Source organism: Eleutherodactylus coqui, chromosome 9 (assembly GCF_035609145.1).
Source record: "Eleutherodactylus coqui strain aEleCoq1 chromosome 9, aEleCoq1.hap1, whole genome shotgun sequence".
NCBI classification, from domain to species: Eukaryota; Metazoa; Chordata; class Amphibia; order Anura; family Eleutherodactylidae; genus Eleutherodactylus; species Eleutherodactylus coqui.
The window spans coordinates 97121162-97142227 of record NC_089845.1 but is presented as its reverse complement, the minus strand read 5'-3'; the positions used below and the strand labels follow the sequence as shown (position 1 = coordinate 97142227).

Here is a 21066-nt window from a genome sequence, read left to right as displayed (position 1 = left end):
TGTAGGCCCTGTACATCAGGATTATTCCTTAGTGCACCATCACAATAGTCTATAGTAGTGGGGACAAAGAATTATCTAGTCCGGACAGAATGCTATTATCACAGATATGGGAGTGTGGAAGCTAGGTAACAAATTAAGTCAAGAAGCCCAACAAGTTGGGCAGACTTATTACTGAGGCAATTGCTCCTCAGAGGGCGATTATACAAAAAGCACCTGTGCTCATAACTAGGGTACAGATCCCCCGGTATGCATTGTTCTTTCTACGGGAAGTGATCTCTAAGTGCTGACCATCCCACATTGCTTTATAACCAGTTTGCTGGAGACACAAGCCTTATACAAATGGCAATAAATGGGAAACTACGGTTAAATTACCAACTTTGCATGAGGCTCCCAGAAGAGCCAACCCCTAAAGGTACCCATCTTAGGTTTATAAGAAGTTCCTGCACTGTGCAACAGCAAACCCTGCAGCATTATGGCCCCGTTCATAATGAGCAGGCAGTATCCAATGGAGCCTCACAGGACCCCCCTATGGGAGAACCATGAGCGCCCCAAAGTACTTTGCATTCATATTTGCCCCCAAGATGCCAGGGCAGACAGTGGAGGACCAGCCACATCCAGCACCCCCAAAACATAAGAGCCAGAGTCACCATGTTTTAAGGGGGAAGAACCCCCAATTGGGCTTCTGCATTTCTACCTCTCCACAGGCCAGAGCAAGCAGGGAGGGAGGGCCAGAGAAAGTAGGGAGGGCAAAGCAGGACACTCCAAAAAGGGTGGTGATCAGTAGAAGACCAAAAGCTGAAGAGAAAGCAGGGAGGTCTCGTGTGCACAAGTTCTCCACAAAACTATTGTGGCAAACTTGCAAACGAAAGGGGGAAGCCCCAGGTGTATGTCAAGTTGCAGTGGGGGTGGGAGGAGAGAGAGAATAGCATTGTCTGGACTGTCAGGGTGCTGTAGAGCACCCATCCCCAGTGTACGGGGTCCTTTTACCTGGTGATTGTGCCCTCCAGGGGCTCCATGATGGTCCAGATTTCTTCTCCTGTAGGCTTTTAGCAGGTGCAGGGCTCTGCCTTCTGGCTGCAGGCTCAGTGAGCTGCCCCTCTACTATAACCATTACCAGTGCAGGAGAGGCGCCACATGACAGGCCATCTTATTGGCTTATCACCTGGTAGCCCATGGAGACTCCTTTGCTAATGAGTGGCCCCTACCAAGCAGCAGCACAGACTTCCTCTCCTCTAGACAAACATTACATGCTCACTCCGGCAAAAAAAAAGTTCCTTTGCCAGGCTGCCTACATTCGTGTCTGGAGCAAAGCTCCGGGAGCCTAGCTGAGAACTGCTGTGCAGGAATTCCTTGGGTATCCCAACCCAAGCTCCCTCATAGCAGTGGGCTCTGCCCTGCTTACTGCTGCCCATCTGGTGCTTTAAGTGCCTTATATGTTGGTGTTCAGTGCCTCTTCCCGAAGCAGGAGCTTTTAAACAAGCTGCCTCACTCCACCATAGCCAGGCCATTCCCTATACAGCGCTCCCATTTTAACTGGAATTGCCGTACTGGAGCCAAAAGCATGGAAGTGGCCAGAAGTCATTGGAATCCAGAGCTGCTATGTTAGGCTTTACCAAGATATTTCAAGCCTACTTTGTTATATTCAACATGTTATTTTTGTAAGCTCAAGTTGATCTATGTTTGAGAACTAGTAATATCAAAACCAGATAAAGTAGTTTTATGTAGACAGATCTAGGACAAACAAGTCAATGCAAACCAATTTATTACAAAAGTGTACACAAACAGCAGGTGTACATAGTGGTTACACATCAGTGATACAAATTTTGCCCAAATGTAACTAAAGAAAAAAAAACAAAAAAAACCGAAACACCTAAGAGCTAGACAAAAGACCGATGTTAGACAAATTCTCTCTCCCCCCCCCCCCCCCCCTCCCTTTGCCGTGTGTCCTGGTGCCACTATTATCAGTCCTTAGATGAAGGGGAGAACAAGGAGTTGGAAGTGGAATGGTAACGTGCAATTGGGATTTGTCCATTTAAGTGCAGTGTTTTTGGTCCCCCCCCCCTCCCACCTGAAGCCTTTAATGCTCCTGGTTGGCAGAGTCTTCCCCATCTGATTCTTGCTCCCCTTCTTGGCTACCAGCCAGTTGGGGGTTGAAGCTCCCTACGAGCCAGTTTAGGGGAGAGTTGTTCACCAAGACATCCAGCACCTCCTCCAGAGACCCCTTCATGTTTGTGAGCTGCTCCTTAGTGCTGGTTAAGAGGCTAGCAGACATTTCTCTGAAGGAAGAGGCAGCATGGAAGGTTTGATAGACCTCTGCAGCCATGGCACTCACATCTTCAGCTTTCTTCTGAAGGCTTTGTGGCAGACCTTGGACACTGGTCACCAGAGACACACATGTGGTTTGTAGCTGGTGACTGAGATTACGGGCAATAGCCAGAGTGCGGGATTCCATGTCCTAGAGAGAGAAAGACATGTGAGATTCCCAGGGTCCAGATGATTCCAGCATACACTATAGGGGATTGGCATTACCTCAGTGCTTTCAGGGTCCCCACCAGCATCTTGTCCTGTGCCTTTACTCCACTCCAGCCACTTATTGTAGATCTTCTCCTGTGCATTCTGGATTTTCTGACCAGCATCATTCATGTTCTTTCTTGTGTATTCAACCTTGAGAGAAAGGGAGGGGGATGTAAAATTCACCATGTAGTCATGATAAAACCATCATTACATGGACCTCATATGGTCTGTGCATTAAAAGCCTACATTAGCAAATTCTAGTAGGGGTGGTCTGTGCAGCTAGCTAGGGCCTGGAAGAGGCAGCATGCCATTGCTGCCCAAGCCACCCATGATCTGCCATTTAAAGACAGCTCTCCAGTGAGAAGCCCCACATCCAGATAGAGCTTCAGCTGACAGGAATGTAGTGTCAGAAGGAGTAGTCCTAGCCACATGCCCCCTCCAGTCAGGAAGTGGTGCACAGTGAGTGGTTTGCACAATGGGAGACAAGTTGTGTAGGAGCCGGAGAAAGCTCACAGGTCTGTTTGCAGTCTCAACCCAGCTGCTGCCCTCATTCCCCACCATTAAGGAACCTGTTCTCTCCTCCAATAAGACAGCAGGGAATAAAGTTGGACAGAGCTGCTCAGCCACTTAGAATATGCAGCCAACGGCCATGTGGTACAAGTGTCAAACAGAACCATGTTTTGTAGAAGCCTCCTATAAACTGTATATGGAGAAGGTTTAGAGCATACCCTCTCCATAGGGGATAATTCAAGGTCAAGTCCTCCCACAGTGCCAGGTCCTACAAGGTCAGGAGATATATAGAAGAAAGCTACATCATAAATTCAGTCTCAGCAGTGACAGTGTGCTACTATGCATCAAGAGTCAATCCAGTGACATTAGAGGCAGAGCAAATGCATAGATGTGCCAGATGCAATTAGAGAACTCCATGCTGGTGCAACAGCACACAAGGACTTTAAGTATGCCAGTGTCAATGTTGGGGACCCAGCAGAAGATCTAATGGACTGGAAACCTTGACAAGGAGCAGATAGTGGACCCATGATTTTGAGACTGCATATAGGTCCACCATGCTGTCCTCTTCCCATGCAGGAAGAGAGCCTTCCAAGCAAAGATGCCAGACACAGGAGACTAGGCTTGAATGATTGACCTATGAACTTTGCAGACTGATGAACATATGTTAATTAGCTTGAGGGTTCATTTTGAGTTAATGTTAAGACTAGGCATGCAGGAGGAAATTAAGGATGTGTGTTCGTTATGATGAACATTTATTGGAATGGCAAGGCACTTTGGCAGGCAAGTCCTCTATAAAGAGAAACTACTATGAGAGTATAAAGAGAAACTACTATGAGAGTGATAAACTGTTTTGATGTACCTTTCACACCTACACTATCTGGAGTCAGCATGAGGTCTGAAATGACATGTTAGAGTCTGCATCACATGCAGACATTTTGCACTTACGGCACTTGACTAAAGTGTGATACTGCGGACTTGGAAGAGTTCAATATGCTGATAAAGATTTAGTGACTCAATTGGGTTCGAGTGTCTTGTCCTTCTGAAATACTAACATGGTTAGTGACTCAGTTCAAGTACCAAGCCCTATATCTAGACAGGGGACACATACAATTATAGGGGAATGCAGAGGATGTAAGATTTTGTACGCAGAATCAGACCTGGCCATGGGCATGAAACCTTATGGTGCATTCACAGGCATATGCACAATTTGGCCTATAAATATGCAGCATATTCATGGGCTGAACTATACCGTTGTCTTGTTTTTTTCTGCCTATTGGCAGTAACCAATCAGAGCATTAGCTTGCTAGAGGCAAAGTATTCAAGCCCCACTACCAGGAAGAACTGCTCTGTCGGCGTGAAAGTACATTGCAGCACTGCAGGCCAACACAAAGGACCTGAACGCTGGTGGCCCCTTAGACAACCCCCTGAAAATAAGACACCCAGGCCTCTGAGGAAAAAAAAAAAAAATTAGGGTTCTATTTTCAGAGAAACACTGTAGATAAGGACACTTGCACAAGAAAAGAGGCAGCTGGTGTTTGAGAAATGCAGCTCCATCACACCAGAACCAATGTTGCTGAGAGAACAAAGCTGCAGGCACTTGCAACTATAGGGGGATGTTGTTGCACGCAGGCCCAGAAGCCCATAATGCCTTTCTTCTCCATATAGGGAGCCCAGTACTATGAATAAAGTATTGTTTGGGGGGGGGGGGGGGGGGGGGGGCGCTTTGTCACAGGTTTTGCATTGGGGGCCAGGAGCTTCAAGTTACACCTCTGGCTGCAGAGAATACAGCTAGAGAGACTGCCAAAAAGAACTCATATCATCCTGCAGCTCTGAATTAGGGTACTCCTAACAGATGTCACCTATATTACCAAACTCTATGGAGATATGCAAGTGAGGTAGACCCTCAGGAAAAAGCCCCATGTGTGCACACAGGTAGTGAATTAAATGTAGGCCTGCCAGTTAAGAGAGCACAAGCTGACCATAGGAACACATTCATCCACCAGTTGGACAGCACGTCAACCCCTTAGTGCCCAGCTAGTTTGTAACAAAAACAAACTCCCCCCCCCCCCCCCCCCCTTTAATTCAAGCTGATTTACTCACCAGGTCAACTGTGATCTGGAGCTGAGCAATGGCTTCCTGGCTTCTGCATTTGGCATCCTTGATCCGGGTCACAGCTTGTTGATAAGCTCGTCTGCGGGCCTTGGTAGAGAGGGATCCCAGGCGGACATAGAAGCTGTCTTGGGACGACTCATAGCCTTCTGGTTTAGTTGCTTCCTCAGCTATAAATGAGGAGACGTTACAGTTATATCTATATAGAGTCTTCAAGGGCTCCATCACTATACAGATCATGTAGTGTTTCCACAGTACAAGCCTTCATGCTGCAGTATAATGGTAGTATTGGGAAGGATGTAACTGCAGCCAACCCTTACTTGCTGTAGAGTGCTGTGACCATTTTAACAAGGGTTATAAGGCACCCGTGAATTAGTTGCTTGTGAAGTTACCCCAATAGTGGACAGCCAAAATTGGAAGAGTGTCTAGAATACCTCTTGAGACAGAAGCAGTGTAGCAGAGAAAAAGCATGTTGCACTCCTATGTAAAGAGGAAATGAGTCGTTTACTTAGAATGGTAAGTAAACTACACATACCAATTCCTGCTATGTGTATTAGAGTGGTAGAGGTTAAAGTCTAGGACTCTTGCACTGAGAAAGTACAGGCTCACAATATGGAAGAATCTGTCTCAAAATGGCCGCTAGATACAAACTGGAGCATTATAAGATGTAATTAAGCTTGCGTGTAGTAAACAATAATTCAAAGCAGAAATAAGCTTAGAGCAGGAGGTACGGTACAGTGTCTAATGATTTGTTTCTATTCTTCCAAGAAAACAAGTCTGGATGTCTGATGTGTAGCTGTTATCAGAAGAAGCTTCCACACACCTCCATTCGGAGATTTTGACAAAAGAACTGACTGTGCTAACAAGATATTATGGCCGTTTGAATCACAGGGGAAGCACCAGACATGCCGGATAAACAGATATTTTGAAGGACATTTCATAGACTCACGCTATGTGATTGCTGAACAATGCATGATTCATAGTCTCTGCCCAACCCAATGAGATTAACGCTGTGACTAATGACCCATTCCTTTCCTGTATTAAAAAAAAACAAAAACAAAAAAATACAAACACTATACAAAAGGTAATAAACGCTCAGTGTACGGCACGCCTCCTTACAGAGAGTCACCTGTTACCTGCCGTGGCTAATCTCTGCGTATCTGAGGAAACTGATAAGTGTCTCAGTGCTAGTTCTTGGTTTCCCTGGTGCACCCAGGTACGGACTAATTTGGACCTCAAGACCTGAAAGGTTATGTGACCGTGCAGCGGTCCTTAACAGCACTAGTATGTATCCAGCTGTTTGATGAGATCTGCAAACCTCAAAAACATGTTTTTCAAATTAAAGTTAGCAATGTAAGCCATCTTTGGATTCTACACTGTGGCGTTACTAGTTGTCACACCAAACCTATGACCAACTATGATCAATGGGTTGTGCTAGAGAGTCATAGCTTTTACCTTCCTCACCACTTATAAAAACGCTTCAACTATGATGTATATGGCAGGTGAAAAGTGCATGGGTGAGAAGAGGAGTGAAGGGCTGATGTGTTCAAGCTACAAGACTACAGCTGGGAGTGGCTAGTTAGATTACATTAGTCAACCAGCTGGCCCCATTCTTGCATGGGTAATGAACAGGATTGGGGAGGGAATGGAGAGGTTTATTGCCATTTGGGCATACAGAATGTGGCCAGCAACACAGGAGTGGGAAAATGCTGTTTGGAGAGGTGATAGGAAGGAGGAGAAGAAAAAAAGTAACAAATGGAGTCAATGTATTAGTGTATCTTGATGCCACTAGGAATTCCTGGTGGAGTCAAGATTGACAGAGTGGCAAGAAGGGAGGGAATATCACACCCCCTGAACAGTCTTTGCACTGCCAGGTCATTAAACCTTAATACAGAAGGCACACAACCCAAGGGCCAAGTGTCTTCCCAGTTGACTGCAGCCAGAAGGGAGCCTAAGCAGAAGTTAGTGATTTCCTATCAGCAGCAGTAAGAGGAGTACTGCGGCAGCCGCTACAGGGCTGACAGCCGGGACGCAGGGAGCCAAAAGTGAATTAACACCAATTTCCCATGAGTGGCCATCACGGAAGAGTAGTGCGGCAGGTGCTATGTGGCTGACAGCCAGGACAGAGGCGCTGACGGGCAGTGAGCTAGCGCAGGGGACGGAGCCATCATGTAGAGGCCAGGGTGAAGAGATCAGCAGGCACCAACTACCACGCTTGCCTGAAATGCCAGTTGGTACAGACCACATATGCTGCAGCATGTGCATACATTTGTGCCAGCAATGCAGGCTTAGCCTGAGGATTACTATAGTTCTTAGCATTTACAGGTCTTAAAGGGGTTGTCCCCCGAAAGCAAGTGGGGGTATACACTTCTGTATGGCCATATTAATGCACTTTGTAATGTACATTGTGCATTAATTATGAGCCATACAGAAGTTATTCACTTACCTGTTCCGTTGCTAGCATCCTCGTCTCCATGGTGCCGTCTAATTTTCAGCGTCTAATCGCCGGATTAGACGCGCTTGCGCAGTCCGGTGGGGCCGCTCGTGCCGGAGAGCGGCTCCTCGTAGCTCCGCCCGTCACGTGCCGATTCCAGCCAATCAGGAGGCTGGAATCGGCAATGGACCGCACAGAAGCCCTGCGGTCCACCGAGGGTGAAGATCCCGGCGGTCATCTTCACCAGGTAAGTAAGAAGTCACCGGAGCACGGGGATTCAGGTAAGCACTATCCGGTTTTCTTTTTTAACCCCTGCATCGGGTTTGTCTCGCGCCGAACGGGGGGGGGGGGGCTATTGAAAAAAAAAACCCGTTTCGGCGCGGGACAACCCCTTTAATGTAAGGCTGCCATGTTAGTGGTAACATGGCAGCATTAACAGGTAATGTAAGGCTAAGAACTATAGTAACCGTCTGGCTAAGCCTGCAGTGTGGGCACAAGTCTATGCACATTGTGCATATAGGACCTTTGTACCTTCACCCCATCGGTACCCATGGTATCTCAAAATAGAAAAACAGTATCTCCTGGTGTCCCGCAGAAACTAAACGTCACATGAAACAGCTATGCCCAAGCTGGGCTGGTTTCTCTTACCCAACTCTTCCTCTGTCGGCGGCAGGTATTGTTCTAGAAGAGAGTCAGACTTGGATAGTGCAGCGTTCACATAATCGCTCATCAGCTCCACTACACTGCTTCCTAGGACTGTGTTAATGCTGCCATCTACTACAGCCTTAGTCCTCTCCACACCATCCTGTACAGCTCCCTTGGTTTTATCCACTACTCCTGTGATCCTCTGAAGAACGGCATCCTTGGCCCCAACAACTGCTTCTGAGGCATTAGCCACCACCTGCCAGAAGAGACATTTATACCCATGAGCTCCAACCAAGCAACTGACGCCACTATGGTTCACACTGCACCGCTATGACAGAGGAGGTCAGTTTATGGGACATTTATAAGGTCCGAGATTTAACAGCTCACCTTTCCAGAAGGCTGATGGAGAATAGGCAGCTTCTCTTCCATCTTATCCAGGCCAACACAGGCCATGTTGTTAGCCAGAGTGACTGAAGAGGGAGAAAGCATCAGTTTGAGGGTAAAGCCATGTACTGATGAGCTACAAGCCAGCAAAGGTCCTGGGGAATAATGCTGAGACTGTTGTAGGACATAACATTTAGCTACTAAGCAAGGAGGGAACAAACTTAATGTCTAATGCAAACCCCCAATATCATAGCAGAAGTCAGAGAGTTAGTGTGTTTCTCAGCTTGCCAATTCTTAGGGAACAGTCACTAAACAGCCCCTCTTAAAACAAAGGAGTAAATAAAGCCTAATCCCCAACACTACCGAGACCATCCTTCCATAGACCACCTACTTTGAGGCTCCAGGCGCTGTAGGAGGGGCTCGGCACTGCTCAAACCCACAGAAGTGATGCTTCTCACACTTGACTCTGCGACGTCACATACAGATTTTAGGTAGGGATGGTTATCTTTGGTGGTCACATAGGCAGAAGACACCAGATCATACGTGGAGCTCACCAATGGGAGGTTCGCCAACCTTACCAGCACATTCTGAGGGGCAACAAGACACACTGAAGTACAGGGAAGGGTTAATCAGAGCACAAGCCAGACTTGCATAAGGGGAGAGTTTATATCCAGAGGAATAAATCTACAACAGCTATGGCCCAGAATAGGTTTCTAGGATAATTTATGCTAATTTTGTTTCTTATACAGCATACATATTCTGCAGCACTGTACATTACCTAAGTTCTGTTCTCAACGGGACTCAGTATGTTTATTCATTGAGAGAAGCCAAGTAAATCTTGAAGATATGATAGCTTTAATGTTTAACAAAAATACTCAACTAATGGCATTTTTTTTGGGGGGGGGGGGGGGGTTGTAGAAGTAACTAAAAGAGACTTGATACACCTTGATTTCCATACACCTGCCAGGCTGGGACAGTCAAGCCTTCTACAAAAAGAGACAGACACCTCTATGCAAGTCCTACTACAGCTCATAAACAGAGTACTACAGCTCCACACTTAGGGCGAGCACCCACTGGCGTTTTTTTACCTGCGTTTTGCGTTTTTCCTGCACAGGCATAGAGATAACATGTGTTCCTGTCCACTGGCGTTTTTTTTTGCGTTGCATTTGCGTTTTTAACATAGGAACTGTCAGTTGCACATGTGTCCTTATTTTTCTCCTAATGCACCCATGAAAGTCAATGGAAATTAATGGAAAAGCCGCGAAAACGCCACGAAAAACGCCACGGGAAAATCGCGGGAAACGCGGCGAAAACGCTGCGTTTTTTTCCTGCGGAAAACGCAAACGCCAGTGGGTGCTCGCCCTCATAAGGAGATTTGGAGTGGAAGTCTACAGCAAACCCCATAGCTACAAAGGGAACAAATTAATACCCCATAGCTGGGGCAAGATAAAGATATCAATCACTATATAATACAGCCCAGATACATTGTTACAGGCGCAGTGCCAATGGTGGAAGATACATATCCCTAGAGACCTCTTTCCAACAAGAACTAATTCTTCCATGGATCAGTCATAACAGGAAGTTGGGTTTTTCCTGGCATGGAATTCCCAGCAACATTGTAGCACAGGGAGCTCTGGATCATGTCCTCTTGTTCTATGGAACAGGAAGTCCACCAATTTCTGGGATGTATCTGAATATCCCTTTAAAGGGTAAACAAAGTTGTTGTTTTTTGTTTGTTTTTTTAAACAAAAGTCTTAGACAACTACTACATGTGAAGATACACTAATAGATGAATACAATCCTCCCATAAGTTGGGTTTTCTTCACCAGCTTCTGCCTGGTGAATGTACTCAGCTCCCATTATATAGAACAGGATGGGAATCCATCACCAGCAGTCAGTAATACCCCCATTACAGAACAGTCAGTACTTACCTGCTGCTCCATCTCAGCCATACTACTAGTAACACCCTAAAAGGCCTAAGGCCAGACTTCACAGAGCCCCAGCAAAAGAAAAAGAATGATGGCTCCTTGGTAGTCTGCGGACTTATAGGCGGCTAACCACACCACCTGGTATCTGTGATGTCACAGGAGGGGCGGGGCCTCCCAGAATTATAGGACTCTGCTTATAACAGGAAGGGTAACTGTGCATGGGGGAATTTATTATGTGGTAGTGGTTTAGGCCAGTTTTGCTTAAGGTGGCATTGTGAGCATGTGTATGGTAGTTTGCACATCAGTTTCCTGGCACACAAAAGCCGCAATTTTGGTGTATGTACAATTGCAATTTTATGGACTTTTATGCCAGGCCGCTTAAAAAGAAAAAAGGGCAGGACTTAGGGTGGATTCACACAAACGTATATCGGCTCGGTTTTCACGCCGAGCTGATATACGTCATCTCTCTCTGCAGTGGGGGAGCCTGGAAGAGCCAGGAGCAGTGCTCTGAGCTCCCGCCCTCTCTCTGCCTCCTCTCCGCCCCTCTGCACTATTTGCAATGAGGAGAGGTGGGATGCGGCGGGGCTAATTCATCGCCACTTAGCACCGCCCCTGTCCTGCCTCCTTTCATTGCAAATAGTGCATAGGGGTGGAAAGGGGGTGGAGAGGAGGCAGAGAGGGGGCGGGAGCTCAGTGCCTGCTCCTGGCTCTTCCATCCTCCCCCCTGCAGATGAGGACAACGTATATCGGCTCGGCGTGAAAACCGAGCCGATATACGTTCCTGTGAATCCAGCCTCAGGGTGCGGGCAGACGAGCGTAGGCGTATTTACGTTCGCACGTGCGCAGCGTATAATCGCCCGAGCGATCGTTTTTCACCGATCACGACCAGAGCTAGAAAGCGTATTTTCGTTTGTTCCTACTTTGCAAACGGTCTTTTCGGCGATCGAATATGCGTTGGCGCGTATTTCGGTCGCATATGTTCCGTTTTTTTTCGAATTGCCGTTTTTACGCGCCGTAAAATCGCCCATGTGAACGAATACATTCGAAACCATTGCCTCAGATGGTCACGTATATACGTTTGGTCGCAAAAACGCGCCGTTTATGCGCTCGTCTGCCCGCACCCTCAGTGTTAGGAGCCATGGCTGCACAGCCCATCAAGTTTTCTATAAAGCAGTGTTCCCCAACTCCAGTCCTCAAGGACCACCAACAGGTCATGTTTTCAGGTTTTCCTCAGTATTGTACAGGTGATGTAATTATGCTCGGTGCCACAGGTATTCTTACCATAGGATATCCTGAAAACAGGATCTGTTGGTGGTCCCTGAGGACTGGAGTTGGGGTCCCCTCCCATAAAGTATGTCAGAAAGCTTACGCTGGAGTCACACGGGCATATGCATATTTGTGTGCGCCTCAGTGAAACTTTTTTTTGTGGACTTAACAAGACTTTTTTCCCGCGTGTGCCAGCATAATTCACTGTAATATTTCCGCCTATAGGGGATGTTCATTTGCGTACAGCAAACAAAGACACTGAGATTGAAATGACGAATTCATCTAATGAGTTCCAGATGATCTTTTTCCAGCGTAATTACGCAGTGTTTCAAGCATCTCCTTGCGCATCGTGTGCGCATTTGTGCATCCTTACCCCCATTGACTTCTATAGGGGTCTTGGGTGCACAAATGCACAGAAAAGTGCATCTTTCCTTTTTGCGTGACTGATATGTGTGCGTAAAATATGGAAGCGTGAACAAACCAATTGAAATCAATAGGTTCTAGTCTCTGTGTATTACACACCCAAAAGTTTAGAACAGTTCATAGATCCTTAATCGAAGTAAATATCCCCCATTGCCAATATCTGCCACAAAATGTATCAAATGTTTCTCAATATTGACAAGTTTGTTGCAGCTTTACATTCCCCCTATATATTAAGAGGCATGCACCTCTCAAGATTCCTTCACACGTAGCAGAAATGCTGTAGATTATCTACAGAGGAAAAGTCCGCTGCACAATCCACAGCTTTCCACTTCTTAGGGCGCCTTTAGTCGACTGTATATCGGCCGGGTTTTCATGCCCGGACGATATACAGTGTCCCTCTCTGCAGGGGGAGGAGGCTGGAAGAGCAGGGAGCAGTGTACTGAGCTCCCGCCCCCTCTCCAGCCCTTGCCACTATGTGCAATGGGAAGGGTGGAGCAGGGCGGAGCTAAGTTTTGTCATGGCGATATCATGATCGCCTGGGTGAAACTACCCTCTTGTAATCCTGGGATGCCCCACCCCTTCTTTGTATTGACTCCACCCATCCTGTTACATCACACTTACCAGGAGCATTCCTGGTGAGCATCGTTAGCTGCTTATAAGTCTGGGTACTCCCCAAGAGTAGTCATTCTTCTGCTGGTTGTTGTAGGTACTTGTTTGACTTCCTCCTTGCAGGTAATTCCAGGTAATCTGGCTGAGATGGAGCAGCAGGTAAGTACTGAGTGCTCTATAATGGGGATATTATTGACTGCTGGTGATGGATCCCCACCCTGTTCTATATAATGGGGGAGCTGAGCACATACACCAGGCAGAAGCTTCATCAGCTGCTGAGAAACCTCCATGTGAGGAAACACAACTTTCCATTATATGACTTGGGTGACTTTAGGAAATATGCTGACTACTTGGATCTATGTGATCAGTAGAACACAAGGGCATGATACTGGGCTCACAGCCCCTTCATTCCGATTGATCAGTGGGGTCCCCAGTAGTCAGAAGTGCTTATCCTGGTGTGCCCTGTAGCATGCTCCTCTGTTCTAATTGTTCCAAGCCTGGGGGTGAGTTCTGCCATTTGCACATCTGATTATTTTAGGAATGTATAAGGGTATTTATCATATGTGAGATTTAAATGTATAAACCTAGAATTGGATCATGTTAAACTACAACATCTTCTGTATGTAGGAACATTATTGTGCGCTAGTAATACATAAAACTCTGATTAGCCCTCTTAACCCTTCCCTGTACTTCAGTGTATCTTGTTCCCCTTAGAATGTGCTGGTAAGGTTGGTGAACCTCCCATTGGTGAGCTCCACTTGTGATCTGGTATCTTCTGCCTATGTGACCACCAAAGACAACCATCCCTACCTAAAATCTGTATGTGAGGTCGCAGAGTCAAGTGTGAGAAGCATCACTTCTGTGGCTATGAGCAATGCCGAGCCCCTCCTACAGCGCCTGGAGCCTCAAAGTAGGTGGTCTATGGAAGGAGGGTCTCAGTTAGTAAAGAGAAGCTGTTGAGAAGAACATAAGGCACAAAACATTTAATCCAGCATCTCTAATTGCAGCTTTGGGTTTTCATACTGAAGGGGTGTTCACCAGTTACAGTTGTTTAAAAATGGGGAGGTGAGGGGATAGCGAGGCAACTTGTTATAAAGGAAATGGCCATAATGTCTTGACGATCACCATATTGGGCCTTTGCTTTAGATGTGCAGTTCCTTTCTAAATGTCACATCCTACAGCCAGTCCAGTATTCCAGGCACTCTGACACTTGCTATGTACTAATGATTGTATTGCAATGAAGAATAATCTTTCTCTCTTCAGTCGCTCTGGCTAACAACATGGCCTGTGTTGGCCTGGATAAGATGGAAGAGAAGCTGCCTATTCTCAATCAGCCTTCTGGAAAGGTGAGCTATTAAATCCCAGGTACCTTATAAATGTCCCATAAACTGACCTCCTCTGTAATAGCAGCACAGCGTGAACCATAGCGGGGTCGGTTGCTGGGTTGGAGCTCATGGGTATAAATGTCTCTTCTGGCAGGTGGTGGCTAATGCCTCAGAAGCTGTTGTTGGGGCCAAGGATGCCGTCATTCAGAGGATCACAGGAGTAGTGGATAAAACCAAGGAAGCTGTCCAGGATGGTGTGGAGAGGACTAAGGCTGTAGTAAATGGCAGCTTTAGCACAGTCCTGGGAAGCGATGTAGTGGAGCTGATGAGCAATAGTGTGGACGCTGCACTATCCAAGTCTGAATCTCTTCTGGAACAATACCTGCCGCCGACAGATGAAGAGTTGGGTAAGAAAAACCAGCCCAGATTACAGACCTAGAGCTCTGTTAGGTGAAGTGTGGTCTCTGCAGCACAAGGTTGATGCTTTTAGTTTTATTTTGAGGTAAAATTTTTGTATAGAAGTTAAATGTTCTTTTTCTCTTAACCCATTAAGGACCAGGCATAGTAAATATATGGCGCCGGCTCCAGGGCTTAAAACCCTGCTGAGTGTAAAATTACGGTGGGACTTTAAGCCTCCTGTCTCTGCAATCAATTAGAGGCAGGACGAGTTATCAGCTCTTAGTGACAGCTGATAACCTGGAGGAGAAGACAGGAGCGGTATTTAACATTGAGCACTGGGTACTAGAAAGTGGAATGGTGTCTTTCACTACAGGAGCCTGGGGGGGGGTCATGTGACTGCCGGGATTCCCTGCTACAGCAGAGCTGGAGGGTCATACTAGACCCATAAGGCCTCTCTTCTCCATATAGGAAGCCCAATACTATGAGTGAAACATTATAATTAGGGGCCCCGCTACACATTTTGCATTGGGGCCCAGGAGCTTTAAGTTACGCCTCTGGGCCGAGCATAAAAGGAACCTCCCCTCCACCAAACACCAGTGCGTTCCAAATAACCACACTGACAGAATACTTAACGTGTGTGTTTGGCTGTGTGGGGCTGTGGCTGTGTGTGTGTGGCCTCAGACAAAAATCATAAGCATACACATTACCTCATGTGTTAGACAAAACAAGGATAACCATGTCGGTAGGGGGGAAAAAGCCTGTATGCTGTCATGATTCCTTCAAGAAAGGGAATTATCAGTAAGAAAACTTCCTGTTTTCCCTCTGACATCATGACAGCATACACTTGGAGGAATACCAAATAATTTTCCGTTGAGGGCTTAAGGCTCTCACTAATAGTGGAAATTAATTAGACACTAGACCCTTTTCTAAGAATTTTACCCGTTCAAGATCCTGACCATGAGCCTCAACCTATGAACCTCCAGGTAAAGGAGAGGACCCTGCACAATAGGACCAGTCTTGGCAGAAGATAGAGACGCTCTCCCACTGGCGGATCTCAGGAGAGAAAAAACAAGGTCTTTTGGGCCAATAAGGCGCCACTAAAATTACTGATGGGCTTGACCGCAGTAATTTCCTTAGGAGCGGAATCAGAGGTAAAGGGGGGGGGGGGGGGGGGGGGGGGGCGTAAGCTAAGTCCCAAACCCAGGGGTGAGAGGGCGTCCGTGCCTAAGGTTTGTTTCTCCAAGCCTTTGGAAAAGAAAAGATGGCACTTGGTATTTATACTTGACGCAAACAGATCTTTTTCGGGTACCCCCATTTTGTCACTAGTAGGCTGAACACCTCAGGATGGAGTTCCCACTCTCCTGGGGCCACATTCTTCCTGCTTCGAAAGTCCACGGCTGAATTCTCAGCTCCTCTTATGTGGAAGGCTGACAGTGACCTGGTTGTGAGTTCCACCGACTGAAGGAACCTTCCCGCCAGATGTTGAAGTAGAGGATTCCTGATGGTACTCTGATGGCAAATGAGTGACACTGTAGTCCTGTTATTGAAAAATCTTCACATGCTTCATCCCTAAAACAGTTTGCAGGCTAGGTTTAGACTTCCAAACCTCATTAAGTTCTCTAAAACTAGAACTGGATCTCTCATGAAGGTCCCATGTACCCTGTATATGACCACCTTCAAAGTGGACCCCTTACCCTTTGGCGCTGACATCCATTATCACGGGGTCCAAATTCCATTCTAATACCCTTGAAAGGTTGTCTGAGGACAACCACCAGTGGAGTGAGGATCTAGCCCTAGTGGAAATGGGAATTGTCCTGTCAAGTGAGGACTGACTTGTCCCAATTCTGGATGATGTGTCTTGAGATCACAGCTGTGGAACTGGGCCCAGGGAACCACACCAATGCATGAAGTAATTAGCCCCAGGATCCACATTGCCTCTTATTGATGCTGTAGGTTTTTTTTAATATAGAGCAGAACATTCCTCTAGAATGAGCTGTTTCCTTAGGGGAGGAAGGGACGAACATTGGAGACAAGCATCCAAAAACTCCCAGGAATTTTTTTTTTTTTTTTTCCTGCTTAAATGTTAGATTTCAGATCCTTAATGATCCAGCTCAGATACTTAAATAGCTGAAGAGAGGACCCCAAGTGTGATCTCAGAATAGTCGGGGAATGCGCCACCAGCAGGAAACCATGCAGATGGGGGACGATGATGATCCTGGAATTGCGCAAACAAGCTACCATTTCAATCCCCACTTTGGAGAAGATCCGTGGAGCAGAGGAGATTCCAAAGGGAAGTTGGATAAATTGGAAGTGATGGATTTCCCATTCCACTCTCAGCGCAGATCTCAGGAACCTTTTGTGAATTGACATAATTGGGGATGTGATAATACTCATCCTTTAAGTCAATCGTAGCCATAACGTTATCTCTACCAATCAGAGGGGTTGCGTTTCTGATGGTCTCCATTAAATTTTTTTTTTTTTTATTATGCTCGATAAACTTGTTTAATTCCTTGAGATTAATTATGGTGCAGTGGGAGCTATCTGGTTTGGGAACCAGAAAGAGGGGAGTAAAATCCTTTCCCCCATTCCCTTTTAGGGATGGGGATAACTGCACCGAGATCCAGCAAGATCTGTACACCCTTGAGTAGAGCCTGCTCTAGGGTTGGTGCCTGGATGACAGCCACGATCAAACCAGAGGCCCGTACTTGGGCTCGGGCCCATGCAGTCCCCCAAGGTTAAAATATAATTTTTATGGAGGGTGAGATTCTAGCTCAATCTTGTACCCCTCTGCCACCAGGTGTAAAACCCCCTTCGTTAGTAGTTATGTTCCCCCCCCCCCCCCCCCCCCCCCTGTGCACGAAGATACAGGCTGAGGGACAACAGTAAGAGCCTTACCCCTTCCTCCCTTCGGATAAGACCCTTCCAGTCTTTCCTTTCCCCACGTACGTTGTAGACGAGGGGCATGGAGTGAAGGGGCTTTTGGGAGGTCTGATGACTGGCAGCCCCAAAAGTGTAGGGTACACAAACTATTTTTGGAGGTTGTCTCCTGACCACTACTTTACTCAAACTGCCCTCCTGGACGTGTTGGATAGGTCATGCGGGCTCCGAAGCAGGCCGTCTCTGTAGAAGCATCTGCCAGAAATCCTTTTGCCATCTGGAGCAGAGGGATGCTGCCCACAATCTCTTCTCTGGAGGCTTTTTGGTCAATCAAAAACGCAAGCTGATCCAGCCAAACCGCCATAGAGCAAGCCACCGAAGTGGCCTCAATATTAACTTTATAATGAGACTGGACGTGGATCGAGCCTTACACATGGTCATGTCTACTTTGTCCATAGTCCTTTAAGTGGGACGTATCCTCAGATGGTAGCCCAGTTCTTTTAGACACCATAGAGATAGCTGTGTCAACCTTTGGTGTCTCCTCAAGGATAGCCACTTCATCGTCCGCAAATAAAAGATGCTCCTTAAATTTTTTTTTTTTAGCAATTAACAGAGCTTGATCTCCACAATTCCACTCATTAGGGATCAATTGTTTAAGTGACGTTTACAGGGAATGTAGATTTGCGTTGTGGAAGAAGACCCGCGAACATGTCTTCCTGCGCAGTGCTAGGTTTCCCTGTTAGTGCGGAAATATATATGATGTGATAGCAGGGTGCAGATGGCTGCCATGACCTTATAGAGAACCTGTTGCCTACATTTAGCCCTATAGGCTAAGCTTACGGGCTGAAAGTGACCCTCAAGAGCCTGGCTTAGAACTTGCACTAAGTAGTCCACCAGTTCTAATTTTATAATGGGCAGACTTGGCAGAGCCAGCTTCCAGCACTGACACCAGGGAAACTAAGTATAACACTTGCATCCGCAGACTCGGCAGGTCACCTACTCTCAGCCCATAAGCTAGGCTTATATGGTTAAACAGACTCGCCTGTGGCAGGTCTTAATATGTGAATGTAGCTCAAGTGACTGCTGGTTCAAATCCTCCTGAGAGACAAAAATAAAATAAACCTTGTAAGATATAATTAAATCCTTTCCACTACCACCATCTGCAGCATGAAGGCATGTGCTGTGGGAAAACTACACTTGTATAGTGATCGAGTCCTTGAAGAATCTATGTAGACATAACTGTAATGTCCCCTAATTTCAGCTGAGGAAGCAACTAAACCAGAAGGCTTTGAGTTGACCCAAGATAAGGCCAGCTACTATGTCCGCCTGGGATCCCTCTCTACCAAGGCCCGCAAACGAGCTTATCAACAAGCTGTGACCCGGATCAAGGATGCCAAATGCAGAAGCCAGGAAGCCATTGCTCAGCTCCAGATCACAGTTGACCTGGTGAGTAAATCTAATTTGCATGCATGGTCTGAAGTCTCCTCACACTTATTACCTGCTCTCCATAAGGAGAAACTTTTACCCTCCTGATCCACATCATAGCTCTCGCACCCAGCCAGAAGTCTGCTGTACACTGAGGGGCAACCCCCCCCATACAAAGTACATGGTTCTTTCTCTTCTGGAGAAGGCTGTCTTTGGCTTGTATTCCCAGTTGTTACAAGGCCTGTTTAAAAGGTCTGACATGGACTTGTAGGTATGATCTATTATGGCTTTGCTAAGCTTAGAACATCTGTCATAAAATGTAATGCTGTTGTAGCTTTATGCTTGATGTAAGTTCATATTGATCAGGATAACCCTTATGTTGCAAAACTCCTAAATGTACACTAGGAGTTCCACTCTTATCTACACTTATAGGCTTTCCTATACAGTTCTCACTAAGATGACCTTTTATTTAAAGGCATTAATTTGGCTAAGTAATGGTGTAGCAATCAAGTCACCGTAACTTGCATAGGTGGAATGTCTAGTGCACCACTTAGTGATTATAATAGATGATCTTTCTTGGGGTGAATGACATGGGAAGATTCAAATTGCAGAATCCAGAGCAGACACTCACCTCAATATTCCACAGCATACACCGCCCATAGCATGTTATGTAAAAGTGATTCTTCCTGCACATGAGCGGAAACCAATTGTGGTTTCCACTTGCAGATGAAAAATCACAGCATGCTTCATCTTCCTGCAGTGTCCGCATAGATGCCCTCTATTGAAGTCATTGGAAGTTGTCTGACCCACAGCCTATCCGCAATAGACATTGTGTATTCCGCAGGAAAAGCAGAAGTTCAAAAAATCTGTATTGTGTCTGACAGTGAGTTGTGCAGACCATCCGCTGTACAGATGAAGATCAAGAGCGTGTACGCACAGACGGCGCTGCCAGGGTCGGATTCCGCATGCAGTATCCAGCTCTGCTGTGTGCATGCAGCCTTAAATAAGTTGGTACTGGAGACAGTACATAGGGGGAACATTCCACTTCTAGAACTTGTGTTGTGAGGATAAATGAATACCAGTATAACTTCTACATAGCTGATGGGATGACTGTCTTCCCCATTATCTCCCATGAACACATGGTAAATATAACATTACCCTATTCCCTCAAGGTTGAATATGCAAGAAAGAACATGGATGGTGCCGGTCAGAAAATCCAGACTGCACAGGAGATGTACAACAAGTGGCTGGAGTGGAGTAAAAGCACAGGACAAGATGCTAGTGGGGACCCTGAAGGCACTGAGGTAATGCCAATCCCCCTATAGTGTGTGCCGGCATCATCTGGACCCTGGAAATCTCACATGTCTGTTTATTTTTTTTCTCTCTAGGACATGGAATCCCACACTCTGGCTATTGCCCGCAATCTCAGTCACCAGCTACAAACCACATGTGTGTCTCTGGTGACCAGTGTCCAAGGTCTGCCACAAACCCTTCAGAAGAGAGCTCAAGATGTGAGTGCCATGGCTGCAGATGTCTATCAGACCTTCCATGCTGCCTCTTCCTTCAGAGAAATGTCTGCTGGCCTCTTAACCACCACTAAGGAGCAGCTCACAAACATGAAGGGGTCTCTGGAGGAGGTGCTGGATCTCTTGGTGAACAACTCTCCCCTAAACTGGCTGGTAGGGGGCTTCAACCCACAACTGGCTGATAGCCAAGAAGGGGAGCAAGAATCAGTTGGGGAAGACTCTGCCAACCAGGAGCTTTAAAAGCTTCAGGTGAAGAAACGTTGTACTTAAATGGACAAATCCCAACCGTACATCACCATTCCACCCCCAACTCCTTGTTCTCACCTTCATCTGAGGGCCGGTAAAGGCAGCATCAGGATTTGTCTGTAAAGCCAGGCTTTCTTATTCTTGGCTACTTTTGCTTTGCTTCACAAACTTGGCCCAAATATAACCTCATTATATACACCTGCTGCTCTTCTGCACTTTTGTATTAATAAATTATTTGCATTGCTTGCCTGTGTCCCTGATCTGTGTACGACTGCTTTACTAAATGTATTATCTGGATTTAACCATATCGTGTACTCCTCCATATGACTCTACTGCAGCTCATTTGTTTTCCTAGAGTAGCATTATTTTTGGTACTTCAGTAAGACAAATCTTCAATATAATAAGACAAGTGCTACAGATGTCCGGTTTTTTTTTTTTCGGTGGTA

The 21066-nt window shown here is 46.4% G+C and overlaps 1 protein-coding gene and 1 pseudogene across 1 annotated transcript; one reads left to right on the top strand and one right to left on the bottom strand.

The window, feature by feature from the left end:
* Positions 1 to 276: 276 nt before the first annotated feature.
* LOC136578674 (perilipin-2-like) lies at positions 277 to 10548 on the bottom strand (annotated as a pseudogene).
* A 1114-nt stretch (positions 10549 to 11662) lies between these two features.
* Positions 11663 to 20857, top strand: LOC136578672 (perilipin-2-like). The gene is made up of 8 exons (XM_066578864.1): positions 11663 to 11734; positions 12946 to 12981; positions 13537 to 13732; positions 14086 to 14168; positions 14302 to 14554; positions 18685 to 18869; positions 20021 to 20152; positions 20237 to 20857. The coding sequence occupies exons 1-8, from the start codon at positions 11663 to 11665 to the stop codon at positions 20612 to 20614; spliced, it is 1335 nt and encodes a 444-aa protein (XP_066434961.1). The 3' UTR covers positions 20615 to 20857.
* The last annotated feature ends 209 nt before the right edge of the window (positions 20858 to 21066 follow it).

Coding starts and splice junctions, on each gene's coding strand:
- LOC136578672 (XM_066578864.1), top strand. CDS start 11,663: ATGGCTGCACAGCCCATCAAGTTTTCTATAAAGCAGTGTTCCCCAACT. Junction 12,982..13,536: donor TGGCTGAGATGGAGCAGCAG/GTAAGTACTGAG, acceptor TGTTCCCCTTAG/AATGTGCTGGTAAGGTTGGT. Junction 13,733..14,085: donor ACAGCGCCTGGAGCCTCAAA/GTAGGTGGTCTA, acceptor TTCTCTCTTCAG/TCGCTCTGGCTAACAACATG.